General features: G+C 50.0%; 3 protein-coding genes across 16 annotated transcripts; 2 read left to right on the top strand and 1 right to left on the bottom strand.

Moving 5' to 3' along the window:
- The first annotated feature begins 1830 nt into the window (after positions 1–1830).
- Positions 1831–11181, top strand: RNPS1 (RNA binding protein with serine rich domain 1). Of its 9 annotated transcripts, XM_039885024.1 has the most exons (9): positions 2200–2529; positions 2961–2979; positions 5333–5520; positions 5759–5914; positions 6562–6753; positions 7051–7153; positions 7404–7557; positions 9694–9835; positions 10297–11181. In XM_039885024.1, exons 3-9 carry the CDS (start codon positions 5450–5452, stop codon positions 10394–10396), a joined length of 918 nt encoding a protein of 305 aa, XP_039740958.1. In that variant the 5' UTR covers positions 2200–2529; positions 2961–2979; positions 5333–5449; the 3' UTR covers positions 10397–11181. The 9 variants fall into 9 exon arrangements, with proteins under 9 accessions (XP_039740952.1, XP_039740959.1, XP_039740955.1 ...); XM_039885018.1 differs by lacking the exons at positions 2200–2529; positions 2961–2979 and adding an exon at positions 1831–2144 and having other exon boundaries at positions 5711–5914; XM_039885021.1 differs by lacking the exons at positions 2200–2529; positions 2961–2979 and adding an exon at positions 1839–2144.
- Positions 11182–11467: 286 nt separating this feature from the next.
- Positions 11468–20977, top strand: ECI1 (enoyl-CoA delta isomerase 1). Of its 5 annotated transcripts, none has more exons than XM_039885013.1 (8): positions 11468–11671; positions 11773–11857; positions 12642–12761; positions 13864–13991; positions 17900–18046; positions 18937–19058; positions 19157–19335; positions 20467–20977. In XM_039885013.1, exons 1-8 carry the CDS (start codon positions 11648–11650, stop codon positions 20631–20633), a joined length of 972 nt encoding a protein of 323 aa, XP_039740947.1. In that variant the 5' UTR covers positions 11468–11647; the 3' UTR covers positions 20634–20977. The 5 variants fall into 5 exon arrangements, with proteins under 5 accessions (XP_039740947.1, XP_039740946.1, XP_039740951.1 ...); XM_039885012.1 differs by having other exon boundaries at positions 11770–11857; XM_039885017.1 differs by lacking the exon at positions 11773–11857 and having other exon boundaries at positions 13881–13991.
- DNASE1L2 (deoxyribonuclease 1 like 2) lies at positions 20747–24772 on the bottom strand. Of its 2 annotated transcripts, none has more exons than XM_039885030.1 (7): positions 23665–24772; positions 23483–23571; positions 23305–23388; positions 23132–23232; positions 22946–23058; positions 22584–22835; positions 20747–22152 (listed from the first exon to the last, which is right to left on the bottom strand). In XM_039885030.1, exons 1-7 carry the CDS (start codon positions 23806–23808, stop codon positions 22099–22101), a joined length of 837 nt encoding a protein of 278 aa, XP_039740964.1. In that variant the 5' UTR covers positions 23809–24772; the 3' UTR covers positions 20747–22098. The 2 variants fall into 2 exon arrangements, with proteins under 2 accessions (XP_039740964.1, XP_039740963.1); XM_039885029.1 differs by having other exon boundaries at positions 23483–23825; positions 24079–24772.
- Positions 24773–24904: the final 132 nt, after the last annotated feature.

Raw genomic sequence — 24904 nt, 5'->3', positions numbered from 1 at the left:
AGATTTAATATACAATGTGTTTAAATTCTTATGCATGTCATATTTAGAAATTTGATTAAATTCATAAGTGAATAAATTATGCTTTTAGATTTACTATACAATGTGTTTAAATTTTTATGCATGTCAAATTATATTAGTTTAGAGCATTAAGAAAGCAGAGGGGGCTGTCAGCCCAACTGGTTATGTTCCCACCCTCTTCTGGCCATGGTTGGATCACTGGCCACCCCCTCCCCACCTAAGGTGTGCTGCCCTTTGTGCCAAGGACAGACGTGGCCCAGCCAAGTGGAAGAGAGGTTTGGGTGGGGTCAGGTGATGGCTCAGTGACATTGGAGAAGGCCTTCAGGCCTGCATTGATGGTTGGCACAGGGTGTGTGAGGCTCTAACATGTTGCTACAGCCTCCTCACACACCTCCAAGTGCTGCAGGCCTGAACCACAAAGGCCACCCCATCCCCAATGCTGACCTTTCTGTTCCACTTACCACTCCATGCCTGGCCTCTGCAAATGTGACAGTAATGCAGAGAATTTAATTTGCTTTAAATGTCTGCCCACCCCTGCTGTCAAATCTAAGGACCCTGACCCAGACTGATTCTGCCTGCCAGCACTCACCGCTAAGAACATGTTGCCTCAACGGAGGGGACTCAGGGAGCACGCTACTTCTCCTAGGCCTGTATTGTCGCCAACTCCTCTGACACCCCTTAGCCCAGGGTGAGGTGTTAGGGGCACACTTGATATCCCTGGACAGGACTAGAGGGATTGGAGGAGGAAAAGGAGGTCACCATCCACTGGCTGGGAACATCAAGTGGAGCAGAGAACAATGATTTGCAAAGGGTGTCTGCAGCACCATTCATTCACCCTTGGTCACCAAGCATGTCCCTATTGCTGACATCTAATCTGCCTCCAAGTCGCATTGGTTCCTTTCTCCAAAATGGCACCTTGGATCTATTCTCTTCTCTTCCTTTGCTGCACCTACTTGTTCAGACGTCTGAGGCTGAGTGCACCTTCTTTCCTCCCATGAATAGTCATGGAGCAAAGACCACTTGCCAGGCATGGAAGGGAGGGGAGGGATGCGAGGGGGAGGTTAGGCGATGACGTAGTTGGCACAGAAGTGAACAAAATCCAAAAGCCTGGCCCTCTCAGCTCCGGGTTTTACTCCAACAGTCTCCTGCCTGGGCCGGGGCCTCTCACCCCTCCTTCTGCCCTTGCCAGGAGGTTCTGACAGTGCCTCCCCGCCTCAACGAACACCGGCCACAGAATGAAGTCTCGGCCCGTATCTTGAACATCCTCCATGTTCGGGCACCGCTGAACTTGACCTTCATAGCCCCGGCCTGCGATCCGCCGCACTGGCCTCTCTTCGCTTCTTCCAACGAGCCTACGCGTCTTTGCATCTGCTGTTTCCTCTGCCGGAGTGCCCTTCCACTCAGTTCTCAGCTGCAGTGTCATCTCCTCAGAGAGACGCCTCCCTTTCTGCACCTTGTCGTCTACCCTGCCTTTTGCTCCCTGTTCGTTCTAGCCGCACCACCCCGTCTTGTCCACCCGGCCAAGTTCCGCCAGAGCAGAAGCCGCGTCTGCACCGCCACCCCCCACACCACGCGTAGTTTTAAACTGCACGAAGCCTGCCCCGAACCGGCCTGCTGGACCGCCTCCACTCTGAGGAACCCCACCGTTGGCTGCCAGAAACCGCAACGCCTTCGCAACCCTCCTCTGCCACCGCGGGGCAGCCCAAGGACGGAAACGACCTTGCCGGAGCGGTGGCCAGGCCCGTCGGGAGCCCAGAGCGCACGCGCACGGAGAGGGGCGGGGCCTCGTTAACAACCTCGGCGCTCGCCGGTGAGCTGCCCATGAGGAGCGGTCCTCTCGACTCCAGCAAACAGCCAATTTGCTGGCTCCATGAGGCGCGCAGGAAGACCTGAGCAGTCCCAAATACCCCTCCAGAGAAGGAAATACAGTAAGCTTCCCCGATGAGGCTCACCACGAAAGGCTTTGGCCTTTTAACACTCTGCGCGCTCGTTCCTATTGGCTGAAGCGCTTACGTCATTGCTGCGCGCCGAACGGCGGCGTCTTCCCGCTTCCTAACTCTGACGACAGTGCGGCGCCGGCTTCAGCGGCTGAGGAGAGCGGGAGGAGGTCTCGGCGGCGGGAAGATGTAAGTGCTGGAATCCAACCCCATCCAAGCTTCGGGGGTCTCCCGCCAGGCTTGGCGGGGTGCATCGTGATGTAGGCGCGCTTCCCGGCCCGCGGTGGGGACGGCGGCCTGGCGGTGCAGCGCGGGGGTCTCTAAAGAGTGGCCCCGAACGGGCATAGTGGGAGGTGCCGAGGCTGCGGCCCGGAAGTGGTCGGGACCGCGGCGGGCGGAAGGGCGCTCTTGTTTCGTCCGCTCTGCGGAGTACCCTGCTAGGCCCGCGGGACTCGGAGCTGCCGAGAGTGGGGCTTCTGCCCTCAGGGTTCTCTCGCCGGGCTGGAGACCGAGGCCCGCAACGCTGGGCCCTGCCCTGGAAGCGCTCGCAGCCCGGCGCCTGGACTGGGGAGTTGTGAGTGAACGCGGACCGGGGTGGCGAGGTCGCGTGCGGGGCCCGTGCTGGTGGGTGCGGAGTTGCATTGTGGGATACCCTGAAAGACTGGCTGATTCTCCCTTCGAGGCCATTAATTCAAACATTTACTCCACGAACGTTTACCGGGCTCCTGTGTGCCTTTCTCGGTGTCAGTCCTTGAGGATACGGTCCCTGAGACCATGGAGCTCAGTTTGATGGGTTACCCCCAGAAGGGAGGATACGGGACATTTAAAATTCAATATTGGAGAGACGTGGCCTTTTCTCTCTGTTACTTTGCATGAATTGTGCCTAAAATGTACTTTTTTAAATGGGGAAGGTGCTCTGAAGATATGAGCTGAACCGCCACCTGCTCGAGATTTAACTAATTGTTCTTTCCTCTCTTTGGTTGTTGGACGCGCACCTTTCCGGAGGATGGGGGAGGTAATCAAGGTCCTGTGCTGTTACCTGAACTTATGTAAACGAGGAACCTCAACTTTTGCTTTCTAGCATTCGACCACACCCAGCAAAGTGTTCGTTTACTCTGTAGTTCTTAATTTTTAGAGTGTTTAAGAATAACTGGTGGTGCTTATTTTCACAAAGTACACTGGAGCAGATCTTTAGGACTGCGGTGGGGCCCAGGAATCTGCCCTCTAGGTCAATGCTGTTCCATAAGGTAGCCATTGGCCACATATGACTATTGAGCACTTGAAATACCCCTGGCCTAAGTTGAGGTGTTTTAAAGACTCAGTGGGAGGATAGATATTTTATTAATAAAATTTTATATATACTGATTATATGTTGAAAAGATAATATTTGGAGTATAGCGTGTTAAATACATTACTAAAAGTTAACTTTACCATTAACTTCTACTTTTTGTAATATGGCTAATAGAAAATTTTAGGATATGTTTGAAGCTTGCACTCTATTGGACAATACTGCCCTTGTTGATCCTAATGGCCATCCAGGAATCCCTGTTAAGCATTGAGAGAGATGTGACTTTGGAGACTAGGGTTTATGTGAGAAAAGCCTCCAAACATGGAGAAACAGCCCTTCTAACAGCAAACATTTATTGAGCTATAACTAGGTGGCAAGTCTAATGGGTTGATTTAATGAATATCGTTGATAACAGGCATAGGAACTGTCATCATAGTGGTGGTGAGAAATTGAGGCTCAGAAAGATTAAGTGACTTGTCAAAGGTCATACAGCAAAGCTAACCCAGGCTGGCTGACTCCAGACTAAACCACTGAACCACTGAATTATACTTACTGATTGTCCAAGGATGCTAACCTTACCTGGTGTTGCCAATTTGGTATCTATAATACCTTATCATTTTAAGGTAAAATGTCTTAAAGATTTTACAGCCCTGGGAAAGAGGAGCAAGGGTAATACTCTCTGCTCTCTTCCACTCTCATTTGATTGTCCAAAGCTGGTTACTCGTTCTTGAGTCAGAATACTATTCAGCATTTTGGGCACCCCTGCACTTAAAAACAGAATCCCAATTGTTGTGCTGTGTCCAGGTTACTTACAGGTTGAGAAAGGTGGGACAGAAGTGATTAAGACTGACATCCTGAGATCTTTGCTTACAACTCAAGCAAATTGTACAAAACTTCACTGGAATTACTGAGGCAGCAATCTCCCGGAACTAGGGCATATAACGAATTAGTAGTTTGTTCTTGAGTAACATTTACTAATGACCATTTATTGAGCACATGTTGCAGTCCCGGCCCTTTGCTAAACCCTTACGTGTGGTATCACATCCAATTCCAATGTCTACTTTTTTTCCTTGACGTTTTATTTTTCAAAGAATATAAACATACAGAAAAGTCGAATTATACAGTGAGTACCCACATCACCACCACCTAGATGCTAAGTCACATTTCTGCCATATTTGCATTATGTATCTAGCCCCACCCATCAATCTTTTTTTTTTTTTCCCCTTGAATTTCAAAGTAAATTACAGGCTTTGGTATACTTCCCCTATAACAGTGGTCCCCAACCTTTTTGGCATCAGGAACCGGTGCTCCTATGAGAATCTAATGCCTGATGATTTGAGGTGGTGCTGAGGCAGCGATGCGGTGGGGAGTGGCTGCAAATACAGATGAGGCTTCTTTGCTGCTTGCCCTCCACTCACCTCCTGCTGTGTGGCTGGGTTCATAACAAGCCACTCAAGGGTATCAGTCCTTGGCCCAGGGATTGGGGACCTCTGCCCTGTAATGCTTCCATGTGCACATCATTAACCAAAGTTCAATATTTACAACTACTTTTTAACATTGTTTTACTGCTTTTCATCTGTTTACATTTGGGTAGTGAATGTTTTGATGCTAGTTCCTTTTAAAATATTTTTGTTTGTTTTTTTTGCTTCTAGTCATAACGTATATCTAAAATGTCCTACAAGGAAATTACAATAAAACGAGATCTAATCCTATCAGGCGAGCCACACTTATTTAGGTTTTTCTCTTCTGCATGTGAATGTGATGTATTTCTAAGGGACTGTAGAGGACTCATAATGAAACTTGAGTGAAAAACCGGTATCATACCATCTGTAAAGTAACAGTGACCGGCACCACCATCGATTCCTTAAGAAAAAGACAAGCTGGGGTGACAGTTCTACCTGTGTTTCCTATGGGGGTGGGATCCTCCTTGAGGAAATGGTGAAGGTCCACAGCGTGTTCCTGGCCTTGTGGGCGCTCGCTACTTACTGTGTTCCTTGCCGCCATCTTGTGTGCTCAACTTTTGACTGCAAAGTAGATTTGTTGCCTTGCCAATTCGTTCACTCTATAAATCCTTTTATCTTGTTATCAGGCTGCACTTTGGCGTAAATTGCAATCGATTAGGGATCGTTTCTCAGACTCGAGTTAGAAGTGAGAGTTCAGATAAGTGAGGCCGCCATTGCTGCTTTGAACACCTCAGAAGGGGAGAATGGATTTATCAGGAGTGAAAAAGAAGAGCTTGCTAGGAGTCAAAGAAAATAATAAAAAGTCCAGCACTAGGTAATCCTGTCAGATTTTTCTAGTGCTACTTTGGGGGTGCTTGTTGCTAGGGACCCTCAGAAAGGGGAAGATTGGAAGTGCCTTGCATTGCACAATGAAAGTGTCCTAAGCCACAGATCATTTTGCTCTGTCATGGCCTGGGATCTCTGGCCCCATGGATCCCCTCTTTTGGGTTGTGCTGTTGTTTCAGGGTTTGGTCAAAGGGACGTGTGATCTCACACTCTTCCTCACTACCCAGGGCTCCTTCTCCTACCAAACGCAAAGACCGCTCTGATGAGAAGTCCAAGGATCGTTCTAAAGATAAAGGGGCCACCAAGGAGACAAGCGAGAAGGATCGTGGCAGGGATAAAACTCGAAAGAGGCGCAGCGCTTCAAGCGGTAGCAGCAGCACCAGGTGGGGTAGTAGTATTGAGAGGCCACGTCCCTCCACCCTCCTGAAGAGCATGGAGAGTGCTCTGTCTTCTTATTTATAAAGAAAACACACTATCACATTATTAATTAAGAATCATAATTATGGCAGACTGGTTTGGGGTTTGCTCTGATTATATACAGAAGATGGTTTGGGGGGGTTTTCTTTTCTTCAGATGTTAAGGAATAGGACCTCTTGGGATATATTTTTCTCTCAAGCTCTTTTTATTCACTTAGACTTGGATTACCCTAGCCCAGAACTTATTTTTCTTTCTGTTGAAAACCAGCCTCAGTCAGTCAATCAGTAGTCACCTTCTAAACTGAGTTGGTGACTCCGACTTGCGAGGCTCTTTCTTTACCTCCCAGTAGGCAAGGCTTCCCTGTTAGTAGGGAGCAGCTTGTTCTTTCTTTCCTGTCACCATACAATGTGAATGCTGTCTTCTGTCCTTACCTAGGGCTTTGGCTTCGGGGAATGGGGAGGCTATTAATGTTTTCCCCTCTGGGGAAAGCAGTATGGCTTGGAAATATTGGGACAGCTGTTCCCTTTCGGGAGCTCATGCAGGGTCGTCTATGCTGAAGAAATGCTGCTCCCACCAGCTGTTGTCTCTGACCCCACTCCCTCTCACCCCTCAGATCTCGGTCCAGCTCTACCTCCAGCTCGGGCTCCAGCACCAGCACTGGCTCAAGCAGTGGCTCTAGCTCCTCATCAGCATCAAGCCGCTCAGGGAGTTCCAGCACATCCCGCAGCTCCAGCTCCAGCAGCTCTTCTGGCTCTCCAAGTCCTTCTCGGCGCAGACATGACAACAGGCGGCGTTCCCGCTCCAAGTGAGCTGCCCTCCGGCACCATTTCTCACCCAAGCTTGTGAATTATCTGTGAACTTAAGTTTACAAACTTAAAAAGGGCTATAAAGTTACTGTAATTATTATAGAAGTTGACCCAAAAGGAGTCTTTCTGTCTTGATAAGATTTCTAAGACGGGGATAATGTGCATGAACTGGTAGGAAAAGCTTCCTAAAAACAAAACAAAAAAAAAACAACTAATACTAGCAGTTAACATCCCCACTAAAAATAACTAACTTTACAGAAATTACTTGTTTCTGGTGTTTTCTATTTTTCAATCAGATCCAAACCACCCAAAAGAGATGAAAAGGAAAGGAAGAGGCGGAGCCCTTCCCCTAAACCCACCAAAGTGCATATTGGGAGGCTCACCAGGAATGTGACCAAGGTGAGGAATCCCGACTATCCAGCGGACCAGAGGCTAGCGTCTTTGGCCGATTTTTAGAATGTAGCCTTTCGGAGGACTAGTATGATGGTACATGATTCAAGTAGAGCACTAATTAATTCCTTTTAATGGAATATATGTTTGTGTCTAGGAGGTGTACCTCCAGATGCCAAAGTTGTTGTCATTATGTAGTGAATTCTCTGACTCTTACACAAGGTGCTTGAGCATTAGAGTGACCCTTCTTTCCCTCTAGGATCATATCATGGAGATATTCTCCACCTATGGGAAAATTAAAATGATTGACATGCCTGTAGAAAGGATGCATCCTCATCTGTCTAAAGGCTATGCATATGTGGAGTTTGAGAATCCAGATGAAGCTGAGAAGGCACTGAAGCACATGGATGGAGGTGGGTGGCCCTGCCAGCACTCCTCTGCACTCCCTTCTCTGTCCCCTATCCGAGAATAGCTACCCACCACACATAGGAACCTTTAGAACCAATTTCCAACCTGGCTGCATGTCATAATTTCCCTAGAGCTCTTTTATGATTTTAATTCTTATTTAGTGGATGTGTGTTTACCAAAAACATGTTTTATAAAACATTATGCTTGACAAATATTCAGCACATATGACTATATTAGCATTTTAAGAATTTTCTAATCTGTTAAAAGCTTAATGATCAAATGAAGGGGTGTTTCTTGTTTTTTTTTAACAAAGAATATATTGTGAATATAATGAAGCATTTGGCTTTTATTTGGAAATGTTTTCTTTAATCCTCTCTGAGAGTTGTTTTCTGTTTTGTGAACATTTCAGCATTTTTAGGATTACTTTGCCAAATTCACATTTTTACCCATTTCTCAAAAGTTCGTATCTTAACTATTTATGATGACATTTGTAGCCATTTTTTAATTGGGAAGAATAGTTGTAACAATATTTAGACAGTTCTGAATAGTTTCAGGTGGCCAGTTTTCATTTTTTCTACAAGTCAGCATTTTAAGGAACGTGGAATTTGTCTCTGCCCCAGCTTGGTGCTGCTGTTAGGCAGCCGAGGCAGAGAGCCAGGACTGCCCACAACACTGTGGGCTGCCAGGCCAAGTGGAGAGGGGAATCTGAGTACCCAGAACCTTCATGCCCTCGGAGGCCCTATTATATAGTTAATAAATAGCTTAACAGTTTTTTCTGAATAATTGCCCTTGAGCCTTGATAGAGTTTTGATACTAGGAAAATTTCCTTACTCTTTAGCTAACTCTATTTCAATCTACTTAAACTCCTCTGAAGTGATTTAGGGAGTTCAGGATAAACTCTAAATGCATCAGCTCTTGGCTTTGTGAATTACACCTTTGTTTCAGAGACTATCAATTGTGTATTTAGAGTCTGACCACTTGCTAAAAATTTCAGACTGGACACAGAGTATGTGTGATTATAAGCATTTTCTATTTCCTTAAGACTCTGGTGGCCTTTATTGTACTATGCACCATCAAATGGAACAGCTCCATGTTGTTTCCTAAAGGAAAGTGGAAGGCTTGGCCTTTACTGGCAGCTGGCCAGAATGTGGTGGATTTGTCTGTTGTTTTATAATCAGTGCCATGGAATCTCTAACCAAGCTGGCTTTGGCAGTGAGCCGGGAGTCACCTTAAGCCTTTTGAGTCTGTTCCGAACACAGGTCTTCATGCCTGTGTTATCTCCTTTATACTTTTGAAGTTTCTTTGAAGGTAGGACCCGAGAAGATAAAAGAGCCCTCCACCCTTTGGGGCACATGGGCTGTGCGTGGTCCTCTGAGCAGTTCCTGGACTGAGGTCAGGAACTGGCCTAGGCCACCCCCTAGGATGCTTCCCTGGGATTCTAGGTCTGCACCTTGGTTTCATTTGGTCTTTCACTGGAGAACTTTCCCAAACTCTTAAGACAGACTTGACGTCTCTTGAACCTCATTTCATTTTGTCCCCCCAACACTAAATCATCATCTTACTGAGCCCCACTTCTTAGGAGATCATAGCTCATCCGAAACTGGGTACTGATCACCAGCCCCACTCCCCAGCTCTCCATCTGATCCAGCGCCTAGATCTGGAGATTTTGTGCTCCAGTTATCCCTTGAGTTCTTAGGTTTCACCTAATCTCAATCCTTGTAAAACCCCCTAACAGGTCTCCTGTCTCATCTTGCCTACCCCTGTCCCACCGTTCTTAAGAAGGAAGCTCAAGTGTTAATACCATGTTCTGGCTCAAGGCTGGGGCACAACCCTTCCTTCCCCTCACTTAATGGATTCCAGCACGTTCTTTGGGTCTCAACTTGGATGTCACTTTCTCTGGGAGGCTGTCCCAATGCATCAAGGTTGAGTCCCTTGGGACTTTAAGTTCTATGCCCCCTTCCAGTTTTCTTGATGAAACCTTCAATAATGGTAATTATGTGGGTGTTTCTGAGATGAGCTGAGTTTGTCCTTGTTCCTGGGGCTCCTGTCTTATCTTCCAGTGTATCCCTACATCTGATATGTGGCCTACCCTAGGGTAGGTGCCTATTACATATTTTGTAACTTGATCCTTTTTTCAATAGGGCAAATTGATGGCCAGGAAATCACTGCCACTGCTGTGCTGGCCCCCTGGCCTAGGCCACCCCCTAGGCGATTCAGCCCTCCCAGGAGAATGCTGCCACCACCACCCATGTGGCGCCGGTCACCCCCACGGATGAGGAGAAGGTGAGTTAATTTGGGGTCTCACAGAGGGCTGATGGCAGCTGGTTTAGGTTTTATTTTCAACACAATACAATGACAATGACTTTGGGACCTATTCACCCCCATATGCACACAATCCCCTTCCCCGCCATGATGGGAATGGGAAGGTAGCATTGGCACGGGCGGCCTTTAAAACTCATTATGTTCATTCAAGCTGGGCAAAGGAAGAGAAGGGCTACTGCTGGAGTGAGGGACATGCAGAAGGGGCAGCCCTGCAGGTTGTACCAGTACTCCAGAACATCCATTTCCTTCCCAAGGGCTTTGTGTCAGTGCCATCCAAAGGGAGCTGTGCTGACTGTGTTAAACCATGAAACTGTACAGAAGTGTTTCTGAAAGAAGATGGCTTTACCCTTGCAGTTCAAGATGCAGAGCTGCTCCTATGTTGTTTAATTCAGTGTCTGATGTGTTTTTTCCTCTTCCCACAGGTCACGTTCTCCGAGGCGCAGGTCCCCTGTGCGCCGGCGGTCCCGATCTCCAGGCCGCCGCCGCCACAGGAGCCGCTCTAGCTCCAATTCCTCTCGATAAGCAGGCCACCGAAACTCTGCCCCCTGTAACTTATATCCCATCCAACTCAGTTCTGTCCCTTTTCTAACTGAAGGAGGGTCAGTAGGAAAGAAATGCTCACTCAGGGGCAGACTTGAAGGCAGCATTGAGACATTTCCTCTGAAGGCCAAATTTAGCTGCAGAAGTGTTTTTGGTTTGGGGTTGTGCATATGAAGATGCCCTCCAGTTTCCTGGCTAGAAAGCTCCCACGTTTCCAGTCAGTTCGGTGATAAAGCCAGCAGGGGTGAGCAGGGTTCCAGGTGGCAGTGCAGCCCCAGCCTGGGAGCACAGTTTGCCATTCCATGGATGACCTGGGGCCAGTCTAATGGCCTGTGGGATCCTTCAGGAAAGGGTGTGTTTTCATGCAGCTGCTAGTCTGTTACCCTGGCCCTGCTTCCCTGCTTGAATCCTTCTAATCCCTAGGGTCAAACACCTCATGTTAGTCACCATAAATGGTTGTTTTTACATGTACTCATACACTCACACCCGACTCTTCTCTCTGATGTTGGTGAGCAAGTTGGGAACTAGCTCTGTAGGGTCTTCACGGACCACCACCACCACCCCCGTTGTGGCTGTTATTCATGGTGGGTGGTCTTTCAGCAACATGTACATTGCTTTTTTGGCTTTTTATTGTACAGTCAGTACTATAAATTTTCTGTTTTGAGTTTTTTTTGGTAACTAGCATTTTAGATAATGTTGCGTTTGTACTTTGTTGTGTAGAGTGAAAGGATTGTCTTGAATAAACCTAGGATTCGAATGAAGATTGAGTATGGGGTTCACTGCCTCCTTCCTCTCCCTTCCTTTCCCCTCCCTTGACCCCAAAGATAGCTTCAGTTGTGAGAGAATTAAAAACGGCTGGTTAAGAATTTTGATTTTGTTTCCAAAGTTACACCTCTGAAGTCTTTCAGCCAAGAGGACACTGTACAGTGTACCTGAGTGTTGGGTTGCCCCTGCGGCAGACAAATATGAGATGATTTATCACCTTTATGTTCCCAAGAGCATCGAATTCTGCCTGACCAGAAACATGGATCTCATTTGCTGCTGCTGCTGCTATATTACCTGTGGAAAAAAATATTTTTCCTAAACAATTTGTGCCACAAAGAATTGGAAACACGGAGTTAAAGAACAAAAGTTTTAATCACCTGACACTATACTTGACCCTTATTGTGCCCAGTGTTCAAACTGGTCAGAACAAAACCATGTGCTGCCTGGCAATACAAAGGCTTGCCGCCCATGCCTCACCTTCCCCCTGCCCAGGTGGGTGACCACCTTTGTTCCTTGAGTATCATTTCAGTGTTTCTCCATTCAGGATCAAGCAAATAAAAGCATCCACTGTGTCCCTTTCTTTTCTTGTGGAGGAGGTGGCACTGCAGTTCCATCAGTTGTGTGAGCACCTAATGCTGCCTGCTGTGCCTGCAAACACAGTACTCGGCATAGAGGAAGGTGGGCACTTAGTCGCCAAGCTGTGCTATCCCCCACACCTGTGGCTAAAATACCAGCCTCGATTCCTTTTCCACCACAGACAGGAGGCAGCCCATGGCTCCCATCAGCCTTCCCTCCATAGCCGCCTTTTCAGTAACCACATTTCAAAGCTGGCAGAGTTTGAGAAAGCCCTGGTGTGAGCTTGCCAGGTCTCCAAAGCTCCTTTTTACACCTTAAGCCCCCAACTGTCTCTGAGACTTGTGCTCCATGACTTTTGTGATCTATGTGCTATCCCAGTTTCAACACTCTTGTTGGATAACCTGACTTGTGCTTGGTGGGGAAGCGTGGGAAGAGTCCGAGCCTCCCATGGGTGGAGGGGGAGCATGGGTCTGTCCTATGGGGTTTTGGAGAAGGGCCAGGCAACTCTATTCCGCAGCCCCAGTGACCCGCACGGTAAAGCCCTAGATTAGGGTGTAGCGCCTATTACACCTGGTAAGCCAAGCGGGGTGGGTGGCCTGAGGTGAGGTCTTGAAAAGATTTGCGTCCTAGTTGAGGCATTGGGAGGCGGGGCGGTAGCCCTGGAGTACAGGTTGCCTCTGAAGGGAGGTATATAAGTAGGAGTGACACGGCACTTCCGCTCCGTCTGGTCAAGATGGCGCTCATAGTTGGAATGCTCTCCGTGGTCCGTCCCTTGCTCTGCACCTGTGCGTAACCTCTGGCGGGTGGACAGACTCAGGCGGGGGCCGCGGGGCGGGGGCCGCGGGGTGGGGCGGTGAGCTAACAGTCCTTATACTGACTTTCACAGGGGCTGGGCTTCCAGACGCGGCCTTCTGGTGGAAAGAGCGGGCGACCTGCTGCAAGGTCTGTGCACGGCGTTTCGGAAGTCAGCGCCAGCTGGTGGTGGTGGAGCCAAGCTCCACTGCAGGTTAATGCCCCTTCCCATCCCGCCCCGAGTGTCCTCGAGCCCTGGAACCGGGGCCTCCCGCTCCGTGCATGGGCCTGCGGATTCAGAGATTCGTGCAGACATCTGGCGGGATGGAGTTACCCAACCTCCCGAGCCCATACTCTGCCTGTGCCCACTACCAAAGTGTAAGAAAGCTGAATAAACCAGAGAGTGGTCCCTATCCAGTTCAGATCCCGACCAGGGAAATGCACCCTAAATGAACAGTGTCATTTCTGAAGCCCTTGAGATCTGCTTTTGAGCCAGACAAAACAGATGGCGCTAGCCACCCCAGGCCAGCAGCTGCACTGTCCACAAGGGCAGGCCCTGTCTCTCCTGCTTTCTGTGCTGCTGGCAGAATTAATGAATGAAGAACATCTGACCCCCAATATTTTTCCCCTCTGTCCTTAAACAAGCATGAACCAGAGCACCTCACTATATTCCTCCGTGCACATCTAGTTCTCAAAGTTGGCTCATTCACTTCTTAAGAAGTGACGGATTTGCATCTGGGAGAAAAAGAGCAACAAAAATTTGTACATGAATGTCCACACAGCAGCATTATTTACAATAGCCAAGAGGTGGCCAAGCCAAGTGTCCATCAGCACCTGAGTGGATAGACATGCAATATACAACATACAATATACAACAGGATATTATTTGGCGTTAAAAAGGAATGAAGCACTGGTACATGCTACAGCGTGGGTGAGCCTTGAAAACATGTTAAAGAAGCTAGACACAAAAGGTCACATATGATTTCATTTATATGAAATATCCACAATAGGTAAATCTATAGCAACAGAAAGTAGACCAATGGTTGTCAGGGGCTGAAGCAGGAGGAAAGGTGACTGCTGATGGATACAGAATTTCCTTTTGGGGTGATAGACATGTTCTAGAATTGGATAGTGGTTGTACGACATTGTGAATGTACTTAATGGACCTGAATCGTTCACTTTTAAATAGTTATGTTACGTGAATCTCACTTCAATTTAAAAAAAAACAAAAACCGTGTACTTCCCATGGCCAGGTTGAGGTAGGATAACTGGGGATGCTTTTCCACTTCTGGACATGAGCTTCATTTTCACACTAGGGGTTGCTGTGTTGAAGCTCAAGAACCTCCCAGTGAACAGCTTCAGCCTAGAGTTTTTGACGGAGTTAATCATCAACCTGGAGAAACTGGAAAACGACAAGACCTTCCGAGGCATCATCATAACTTCGGTGAGTGCTCCTTAGCTCCTCAAAGCCCCGAGTTCTCTGATCAGAGTGCCAAACTTGGAGACCATCTGCACGTCATATGGTGTGGAATAACCGGCCCCAGATGTAGGTGCCCAAGAGAGGATTCCAGGGATTGTGGCCACGGGCAGGTGTCACGACCTGCACAACTAGAGGGTTAAGGAAGGCTGAGGGTAGGGGCAGGGGGGCAGGTTATGGAGGATTAGGAAAAACAGACAAAACACAGAGACATACTATAGGAAAAGCTGAGGCAAGGTGGGACACTGCACTCTGATGGAGATACAGTGACCCTGAGGCGAGCTCAGCACATTTATTATATACACTTAAAGGTCAAGGAGAATGTGGGAGTCTTCTTGAGACTTGAAACTTGCTGGCAACACTAATCTCCCAAAGGCATATCTGTACTTGGTTATCTGTGCTAAGCTGTCTGTTTTTTGTTTCCTGCTCTGCCCTTGGCAGATTGCAACATGACTTTGCAAATGCTTCAGCTGCAAGATCTGCAACACAGATCCAGCTCTTTACAGGCAGGTGACATTTGTGCAGGGACAACCTTGAGCCCATACTGATTCATGTGCAAACTGGGCAGTGGATTCCTAAGGTGCCCTCCCTGGGTGCCCCAGTAACAATGCTTATCCTGAAAGCCATGCTCTCCATTCCTCTTAGGGCAGGTTTTAGAGTTGAGTTCTCAGAGGGCAATTTTTTTCCTTCTGAATTATCAGAGGGAACCTCACCATTTCCCCCACAAGCTGGCAAGTACATGTGTGAGAGCAGTGTCATGGCTGAAGCCTGGGAGGGGCAAGAGGCAGCATCTTTTGGACCCAAGAAGGTGGGACTAGGAGTGACCCTAAGGGGAGAAAGTGTAGTGGATGATGAGAAGAGGAGCCAGGCGGTCCTCAGAGCCTGGGCTGATTTTAACACCTAGACCCTCAGAACTAGGGGCCTTATGTGTTTCTGCCCCATTCCAGTGGGCATCAGGCCCACCTGCTCTACCAGGAGCCGCGAGTACTAAGAGAGAACACAGATAAGACCAGGCTCGAGAGATGGAGTGCAGACCCACTTGGGAGTGCATACACCCCGTGGGTCTTTTGACGCTGGGGTTTGCAGAGCAAAGCCTGGCCCCATTCCATGGGAGAGATTATTCTGCATTGCTCCACGGATGGGAATGATACTTATGGTCGTAGATTGTAGAAGGGTTGGTGAAAGAATCCCAGGGAACTTTCTGACAATCATAGCTCAACTGCCTGGATATACTAAAATTGCTTGGGAACTTTTTACCCTGGATGAGTTCTGAAAATACTTAAAATGTCATTTCATAACGTGACATTTTCTTTATTGTACTCTAAAAATGAGAGAACTTCATGTCACCAAATATAGGACACGTGTGCATATTGGTGCTGGTTGTTGTACGGTGAGGGTCCCTACTGCCTCCAGACCTCAAAGTCGCACAGCCCTGAAGGAGAGGAGCCAGCATCTGTCCCTCCAGAAGCTCATGTTCTCCCCACTACATGATTTCCCCCAAAATGTGTCTATGTTGTGTTCTGTATTGAATGCCTACTGTGTATATAGCACAAGGCCCACCTAGTGGATCCTCATTTTAGTGTCCTGTGGCCACCATCACAAAGTGTACAAACATGCCACATCCAGCAAGTGGTAAATCCTGCCACATCCAGCGCAGCCTGGGAAAATAAACCTGAGTGGGAATAGTGGGAGATGAAGAAAAGAAAGAAGAAAGCGGGAATCAGGAGGTCCACTGTCCACTGATGGTGGACAATGGCGCAGTTTTATTTTTGCAAGCTGCTTTTATACAGGATCATAATAATTGGCATAAGCAGTTTCCCTTAGGCATAACAACACTGTTTCTTCTACTTTTCCCAGTCCGGGTCTTCTCATAACTGTTAGCTTGTTTGCCTGCTTGCAGCTCTATTTATACTTTCTTGTTCTCAGAAGGAGTTTGCAGAGGTGAGGTAACCCTTGGTTGCCCTCGCAGATTGCAAGGACCTTTGTCAGCTTACAACCCATTCTCCACACAAACAGGATAGTTTAAAACAATGGAAGTATATTCCCTCACAGTTCTGGAGGCCACAGATCGAAATCAAGGCATCAGCAGGACCTATTCCTTCTGGAGATTCTAGGGGAGATTCCTCCTTGGCTTCTTCCAGCTTCTAGGGGCTCCTAGTGGTCTGTACTTGTCTCCGCCACTCCATTCTTCATCTAAACATGTCTGCCCTGTGTCTGTGTCCACATTTCCCTCTCCTAGGATACAGGTCATGGTATTTAGGCCCCCCTTACTCCAATATGACCTCATCTTGATCTTATCTGCAGAGACCCTATTTCTAAGTAAGGTCATATTTACAGGTCCTGGGAGTGAGGATTTAACCCTATCTTTCAGGGACATGACTTGGCCCACTACAGACCTGTTGATAAATCACAGAAACAGGCTGCACTACCTACGCCTCTTGGAGTCATCCCCCATTAGGATCCTGTGATTTGTTCTCTCATCCAGAACCAAACTCTTTGACTTTGTGAAGCACTAGGACTATGCCCACGTGTCGTTACCTTGCCAGAGATCTGTGCTGATAAAATGTATTGGATTCTGTAGGGGGAGGGGGCCAGGGTCTCATGGTGGGAAAAGGACAAGGCTGAATGTAAAGTCCTGCCATATTCTTAAACAAGAGCAACTCTGTCCCCACTCCCATCTCTTCCCCCAGCCAGAGGCTGGCTTCCAGGTCCCTGTATCTGACCCATGAGGGACAGCAGACTTGGTGTAATAGTTACACATCTTACCATTTCTGTTGGGTCTTTTTAAGTTACAGGAGTAGAACACGTTCCATAGAAACAAAAGGTCAACCTCCAGGTGTTACCACACACAAGAACGTGTGTGTACAAGAAAAATGGGTTCACATCCACACCTTGCCCTGCAGCTTGCTTTTGTTGCTTAATATATGGATGTAGGGGACATGGAGTATGACTGTCCCATATTTTATTTATCTGCCTGCTCCTCACAATGGGTGGTGGTGGGTCTCACAAGCAGCATGTGTTAGCTGTTGTCAGTTCTAGTTAGTGAATCAGTCATTAACAGGTCACACCAGCCTCAGGTGCCCCAGCCTCCAGCTGTGGGAGCATCTCCTTTGCTCAGAGGTGCTATGACCACACGGGAGCCCCAGGGCTGGATGTTTCTGCATGAAGGCTGCTGAGCCATCATCCCTTCCCCCTCTGCATTCTTGGCCAACAATCCTTCGAACACCTAGAACTTGGTGCCCACCACTTGAAAACACGATTGTGCTGGCAGCCCTTTATTCTAGCCTGTTGCACGTCTGTGTTTGCTCCTCCTCCCTTCCTTGGCAGCTGTATCAGGACCTGGGGCATCTGCATTGGACAAACATACCCTCAAGATCATTCCTCAGTCTTCTGTCTCGTACGTCACAGCCCAGGGCAGAGGTCTAGCATCTTGGTCACTGACCTGTCCTTCCTTGGCTATCTTCAGACAGCAGCACCTCCTGGTCTGCACCAGTCTACAGCTTGATTGACCTTTTGGGATAAATCAACACGTGCCCCCAACAGACTCTGTCAGGAGTCCTCCCCACACCTCAGTTTCTCTGCCCAGGATGCCACACACAGGTGTGCACAGAGCCCGGTGTGTTCACGTCCCTGGGGTAGCACCCAACCTTGCCTGCCTGTTTGCCTTTTCTCGTTTGAACTGAGAAAGGGAAGAACGTCCCAGAACATAGGAACTGAGTCTGAGGGAGGTTGAGGCTGAGTCCCTGGAGCCCTAGCTCGGCTCCTGGGGGCAGTGCCCTGCTGCCCCTTGAGCACCTGTAGGGTCCCCCTGCTTTGGGGGCACGTTGCCCTGGTGAGTACACTCTGATGAGGCTCTGGCACTCTCATTCACCCAGGACTGCCCCAAAGCCTTCTCAGCTGGCGTGGACCTGAGGGAAATATGCGGGAAGAACCCAGCACACTACACCGAGTACTGGAAGGTTTTACAGGATCTGTGGCTGCGGCTCTACTTGTCCAACCTGGTGCTGATTAGCGCCATCAATGTGAGTGTCCATACTCCTGAGTGGCCTTGCTAACTCCCTGGAGGCCGGCAGGGGTGGGGGCAGATGTGGCCCTGCCCTCTGAGGGTAAGAGGGCCTTGGGGAGACCCTTAGACATTCACAGGTAAGCTTGCCATATCGGACCAGCGTGACAAGGTAGGGGCCACAGGAGTCAACTCATTCACTGGGATCGGGGCAGGACCTCAGGGCCCATGGTTGACATGGCCCAGTGAGAGGGCTATACAAGGAGCAAGTGGGGGATGGGATCCACTTTTTGGAAACATCATTTTGGCCTGACCTGGAGAAGGCAGGGGCAGGCTGCTGAGGCAAGGGAGTAGAGCTGAGGCTCGAGAACCAGTGTGCCTGAAGAGATGTGGTGACAAACCAAGGAAAGTGGGAGGAGGCCCTGAGCCTAGTAGAGGAGAAAGATGGTGAGAGGACGACTCCATGGGGCGTAGTGGGCACTGACAGTGACCTGCCATCTCTGGGGCAGTGGGGTACATGAAGTGAGGTCTATATGAGTTTGGAGTTCTAAGGACATCCTGCTGAGGATGGCAGTGGGTCTGTGGACATGACAGCTCCAGCTAAATGCTCATTTGGCATTTAGCATCCAGACAAAAGCTGTCAAAGGAAAGGAAACTTGCGTCCCTGACCAGAGAGTAAGAAGAATGGTTTTCTGGCCCTGAGCTGCTAACCCTGCCAAGCGCCTGGGGCTGATGGGCAAGCCTGAGTCTCCTTTTGCACAGTCCAATGTTGGTGCAGCACCCTGGACGCTAGGAGCACTAAGAGCTCACATCCAACAGCAGGCCTTTCCTTGGGCCCTAGCTCTCTAGAATATGATTGGGACCAGCAGCAGCAACACCCAGAGCCTTAAGGTCATGCTTCCCCTGCAGGGACCCTGTGCTGCTGGAGGCTGCCTAATCCCCCTCACCTCTGACTACCGGATCCTGGCTGACAACCCCAAGTGCCTCATTGGGCTGAATGAGACCCGGCTGGGCATTTCCGCCCCCTTCTGGTAAGACCAGGGACTGTACTCACACTCCACTTGACCCAGGGCTGAACCAACCCACCTGGGAGCCCTCAGCCCCAGGTGAGTGGGTGTCTGCCTTCCAGGTTCAAAGATCCCCTCGTGAATATCATTGGGCACCGCGCTTCGGAGCATGCACTGCAGCTGGGGTTGCTCTTCCCACCAGCAGAGGCCCTCCAGGTGGGCATTGTGGACAAGGTGGTGCCCAAGGACCAGGTGCAGAGCACAGCTCTCTCAGTTATGACCCAGTGGTTGGCCATTCCAGGTGAGGAGCACAGGGAAGGGTGGCAGCTATGGGTACTAGTGGGCGAGCAAAGCCTCCTTTCTTCCCTTCTCCTCTTGCCTTCCTAGCCTGACACTCCTGGTAAGACCAGAAATTTATCATGTAAAGGTTCACTATGCAACTCACAAACATGCCGACTGACTTAAGTGTCCTGGAGCCACTATAACAAATTGTCACAAATGGAGCTGGGTGGGGGGTGTTGCTTTAAACAACGGAAATGCATTCTCTCATAGTCTAGAGGCCAGAAGTCCAAAATCAAGGTGCAGGCAGGGCCATACGCACTCCAGAGGCTCTAGAGGAGGATCATGCCTGCCTCTCCCAGCTTCCGATAGTTCCAAACATTCTTTGGCTTGTGGCCACACACTCCAATCCCTGCCTCTATCTTCATAGGGTCTCCTTTAACTCAAATCTCCCTCTCCTTTCTTGTATAAGGACACTTGTCATTGGATTTAGGGCCCACCCTAAATCCAAGATGATCTCATCTTAATTACATATGCAAAGACCCTTTTCCAAATAAGGCCACATGCACTGGTTCTAAAGGAGTGGTTAGGACTTGCACAGATTATCTTTTTGCGGTCCACTATCCAACCTACTACATGGACGATTATAAACAACCTGCATGGGAATAGAGCTGGTTATATCAACTATGATAGGAACCAGGATCAGCAGACTGTCTAAAGAACCAAGTAGATTTCTGGCTTTATGGGTCACATGGTCTCTGCCACAACCATGGCATAAAGGCAGCCACAGAGAGTATGTGAACTAACGAGCATGCTTAGCTCACATGGGAGGCCAAGATTGCCAATCCCTGACTCAGACAAATGACTGACTACTGCGCAGCCATTAAATATCTTATAAAAGGATATTTAGTGACATGGATAATATAGTTGAGTGAAAATAACAAGTTTAAAAAGGCAATTTTTATAGTTTCATCCTGTATGTTTTTAAAAGAAATCAGTGGGCAGTGGGGAACAGATGATTTTATTTTTTTTTTTTTGCTTACATGTATCTTCTAAGTTTTCTACCAAAGTTTCTATTGGAACTCTCTTGGGAAAGTTGGAAATGATGGCACTGTCTCAGTGTGTTTTCACAAGTGGACCCTGTTTGCTTTAGATCACGCTCGGCAGCTGACCAAGAACATGATCCGAAAGCCCACGGCAGACCTCCTGGTGAAACATCGTGACACGGACATCCAGAACTTTGTCAGCTTTATCTCCAGAGACTCCATCCAGAAGTCCCTGCAGATGTACTTAGCAAAGCTCAAACAAAATAAAGACTAAGGGCTGGGCTGCCCGCACAGGGTTTAGGTATATACATCCTTCTAGGGGATTCTCTGGTCCTAAGGTGTTTTAAACAAGGTATTTTCCAATTTAAAAGTTCTTTCAGTTCTCTCTTTTTTTTTTTTTTTTTTGCCTATGTCAGAAGGCCCTGTTCCTTGTAGCTAGTGTTTCAAGGCCCACCACCATGAATGCCTTTCCTGCCTGGCAAGTGGGGTTGGTGGGCAGTGTCTGGATTTGGGAATCATGAACTGGCACATGGGGCTGTTCTGGACCTCCAGCAGTGTCACCACTGAGTGTTACCTTTCCCAAGGCAGAATTATGAATAAAGTCTTCAGCTTGTCCCACCCCTGGCCTCCGTACTACCTGGTTGCTGAAAGCATAAAGCCAGGCAGTGATGGTCCACACAAGACCGCCCCCCACAGAGACCTCCCAGAGAAAAGCCTTTTGGCCAACACGTTTGTTCACTTGGAGGGAGTGTATGACAATTCAGAGACATGGGGTAACTTGGAGAGGGACAAGGGAAGCATTACTTGAGAGGCATTCTGTGCTGTGTCATAGATCTTATTTTAGAAAGATTTTGCAAGAAAAACTTATTCAAGCTCAAAGGCTTTTCCTCCCATAAAATTCAAGACAGTTCTCAAATCCTGCCAAAGATGTGATGTTTTAAAAACTCTTGTCAGTTATGCTGTGTGTCATCCCAGCTCTGCTTTTTTTCAATCCTCAGGTGATGGGCTTACCCGGGACAAAGGCCAGTGTCCTGTCCCAGCCCAGGGCTCCTGAGGAGGAACCTACCCAGGAAGACATTGTTGAAGGGCTGTGCCACAGGGAGGTGTGCAGGTTCTGTGGGCAGGACTGTACCCTGACCTCTCCTGCAATGCTGGGTGGAATAGGACCTATGATACAGAGCAGTGCCTGAGCATCTATGCAGGAGGACCAGGGAGTGGGACTGCAGGAGGGACATTGGGCTGAGAGGTTGGCCTTGCACGTCAACACTGTACCTGTGTGTGTGCGAATGCTGATCCCCACTGCACTCACTACAAGTTCTTAAAAGTTTTACAGTGGTCTGGAGGTGATAGATGCCAGCAGGACATGAAATGAGCAGGCCAGGCTGTGCCTGTCTTTTGAAAGATCTGCCAGGCTGAAGGACCAGGGTTTGTACCGTAGAAAGGCAGAGTCTAACCTGTGTGTGGTCCTGGGCTAGCGTTGTGCACATTTATTGAGCGCAGCTATGCCCAGCACTCTGCGGTGCTCCTCACACCCCTGTGAGGTAGTTAGGTAGTCCATTCTACAGACGAGGGAACAAGCTCTGAGTGGTCCCAAAACATGTCCGTGGCTACTTGTCCAGGCCCAGCTGCCCCTTTCCACAGCCTCTCTGAGGGTTGGCATACCACCCTGAAGGAGCCCTATGAAGCTGTTCCTCATGGCCAGTCTGCAGGCAGTATGTCCTGGCCAGGCTTCAGTGTTGTCAGTGGGACTTGAGGGTCACCTCCACAGGAAAATGGTCACTGATAGCAAGGGCCTGGAAAGAGAATGCGCCAAGCCTCAAAGGCCCTGCTGGGCAGCCTGTCCTCCCTGAGGCTCCACCTCAGAAAACTGCCCACCACCTGGGGTGGAGCCCCCTGGGTTTCTGCAAACTGCTGTATCTGAGAGAGCAGATCAGTGAGGCCTAGGCTGTCCACCCCTGTTGCTGCCTGCAGGTGGGGTGGGGACACAGACTTGGGACCCCACCTCACGAGAGGCAAAGGGCATCCTAGCCTACAGTCATAGATTTGTTCCATTTAGCCAAAATGGAGCCTCTTGGGGCCTTTCCTAGAAACTATCTTAGGGAAGAAAAGGCCAAGTACACTGCAGTTAGTTCCAGCCTTGAGCAGCAGGGAGCTGGCTCCTCCTGCCTGCCTGTGGAGGGTGGCCTGGGGAACCCCATCCCTCAGGCGAGGGCTCAGTGCTCACCTGAGTCTGGTCCAAGCCGAATTCCTCCTGGAAGTCATGCACAGAGGCCGACTGGGGTTTCAAGCTCCTGCGCAGGCGCGCACCACAGACCACAATGCGGTCATAAGCACAGTCTGAGTTGCCCACCGTGGTGTCGGCGCTGTCTGGGATGAGCCACTTGAACACCTCGCTGCTGCGCAAGCGGATGGCCCCCCAGTCCTGCTCCCTCACGTAGCTGCAGTCAGCGTTGAAGTCGCCCAGGAACAACATATCCTGCGGGAGGCGAGGGACTAGTGTCTGAGCCCGCCACGGAGAGTCATACCATTACGGTTGTCCCCGGGGTGCGCCTCTTGGGACCCGGACTGTGAGGACGCGGGGCTTACATCGGTGCCCCACTTGTCAATCACGTCCAGGTACACGTCGTAGAGAGCATCGATCTCCGCCACTGCTTGGTGTGGCGCAGCATGCAGCGGGACCAGCACCAACTCCTTAGCCGCTGAGGAAGGGGATGGATGTCAGAAGCCGGGCAGGAGCTGCAGGGGGCGGGGCCAAGTGGGGCGGGGCCTCACCCGAGCTGTGAGTTGAGAATTTGACCACGAAAGGCTCGCGGCTGAAGGCGTCCTCTGGGTCCGGGTACTGGTACATGTCCATGACCGACACCGAGTCCTTCCTGGGGGCAGAGGGCAGTGGGCGCGCTGAGCCGGCCACCTCCTGCCCCGAGCGCCGCATCCCCGCCCCTCACCTGTAGATGAACAGGTACATTTCCTTGTACTGGTCCCGCCCTAGGGGCTCGCTGCTCACAAAGCTGTATTCGTGCCTAGACACACTGCGGAGATATGGGCCAGGCCCTGGGTCAAGATACCAAGCCCAGGCCTGGGATGCTGGCCAGAGTTCCCGATACTGGGCCCTGCCCGCCACACCTGTTGATCTGCTCCATGAGCGCTGATACGGCGCTCAGGTCCGGGTCTCGCACCTCCTGCACGAGCATGATGTCATAGCCAGCAAGGATCTGGGAAAGGGGCAGCAGGGACAGGGTCATGCGTGCGCAGGCGGATGCGCAGTGGAACCTAGCTGCAGCCCCGTCCCGGGTCCCCAGCCTCACTTGCGCAATGACGCCACCACAGGCCGGGTCCGACACTTTGCTGTCGCCAAAGCTCTGGATGTTGAAGGCTCCAATTCGCAGCGCGGCTGCCCCGGTGGCCCCCAGTGCCCAGAGTGCGGCCAGTAGGGCCCGAGGCCCAACCATTCCACGGAGCGGGAGGGCTGGGAGGGACAGACACGGCCCACATCAGCAGGGAACTGGAGTCGGATGCACCCAACACTCTTCGCCTGCATGAGGGCGCCAGGCAAGGTCTGCTGCCCAATGTTGGCTGACACCAAGGCATAACGTGCCCCTGCACTCTCTAGGTCTCCCTGGGGTAGTATGATGGGCTCATGACCATTCTCCTACTCCGTGGAGAAACTGAAACCCAAATAGAGGATCCAGTCTCTGGCTAGTCCAAGCCCCCAGACTCACCTAAGATGAGGATGGTGTAGTATCAGATGCTCAGGATCTGAGTCCAGGTAGGAGTCTGAAGTCCAGGCTGGGAGTGTGTCCGCGGCACTGGACAGACTGCAAGAGCTCAGTCCAGCAATAGCTCTGGCGCCTGGGCATGGGTGGGTATTTGAGGCCCTGGTCCAAGGAGGAGCCAGACTGCACTGGGTCCCACCCCCTCTACAGAGCTGGACACTAGAACTCCTAGCTCCCATTCCCATGGAGACACTGCCACCCACCCAGGGAAAGGCCACAGGGAATCCACTCTGAGCCTGCTCTGGGCTCCCAAGTCTGTCAGAACTGGGACTCAGAAGACCTTGTCAACACCCCAGGAACTGCATCAGGACTGGGGAAAAGGGCCAGCCATGCCCATGGTCCAGGCTTTGTTCTTGTCCCCACCCCCTAGAAACTAGGTCACCTAGAATCTCCTTCCTGGAGCTGCATCCCCTCAGGAAAACTAAAGCAGTGCAATTAGGAAAGACCAGCCCCATTCTTGGCCTGTCTCCTGCTGTTTTTCCTACAAGTCATCAGAGGCTCTTGGTCCCCCAGCCTCAATCCCCTTTCCGAGGGCACCTCGGTAAGGCTCAGGAAGCTGGGGTCACAGCTCCCAGTGGGCAGGGCAGCATCAGGAGGTTGCCTATCCACATGCCAGTGACACCCACGCACCGCCAAAGTGCCGCCAGCCCTGTCAGGTGCACAGGGTGGGGGTAGCCAGGAACAAGAGTCTAAAGGGTGGCCTGTGCAGACAGGTGCTGCCACGGGGAACTTGCCAGGGCAGTGGTACCAATGCCCAAGGTTGCCACTGCCG

This window comes from Pteropus medius, unplaced genomic scaffold, assembly GCF_902729225.1.
Source record: "Pteropus medius unplaced genomic scaffold, Ma_sr-lr_union100, whole genome shotgun sequence".
Lineage (NCBI taxonomy): Eukaryota > Metazoa > Chordata > Mammalia > Chiroptera > Pteropodidae > Pteropus > Pteropus medius.
Note: the sequence above shows the minus strand (reverse complement) of the source record. Positions and strands in the feature narration are given on the sequence as shown.

Coding starts and splice junctions, on each gene's coding strand:
- ECI1 (XM_039885012.1), top strand. CDS start 11,648: ATGCCTCACCTTCCCCCTGCCCAG. Junction 11,672..11,769: donor CTCACCTTCCCCCTGCCCAG/GTGGGTGACCAC, acceptor TCTTTTCTTGTG/GAGGAGGTGGCACTGCAGTT. Junction 19,059..19,156: donor GGCATTTCCGCCCCCTTCTG/GTAAGACCAGGG, acceptor TCTGCCTTCCAG/GTTCAAAGATCCCCTCGTGA.
- RNPS1 (XM_039885018.1), top strand. CDS start 5,450: ATGGATTTATCAGGAGTGAAAAAGAAGAGCTTGCTAGGAGTCAAAGAA. Junction 6,754..7,050: donor AGGCGGCGTTCCCGCTCCAA/GTGAGCTGCCCT, acceptor TTTTTCAATCAG/ATCCAAACCACCCAAAAGAG. Junction 9,836..10,296: donor CCCCCACGGATGAGGAGAAG/GTGAGTTAATTT, acceptor CTCTTCCCACAG/GTCACGTTCTCCGAGGCGCA.
- DNASE1L2 (XM_039885029.1), bottom strand. CDS start 23,808: ATGGTTGGGCCTCGGGCCCTACTGGCCGCACTCTGGGCACTGGGGGCC. Junction 23,389..23,482: donor CTCATGGAGCAGATCAACAG/GTGTGGCGGGCA, acceptor ATATCTCCGCAG/TGTGTCTAGGCACGAATACA. Junction 23,059..23,131: donor ATTCTCAACTCACAGCTCGG/GTGAGGCCCCGC, acceptor CCCCTTCCTCAG/CGGCTAAGGAGTTGGTGCTG.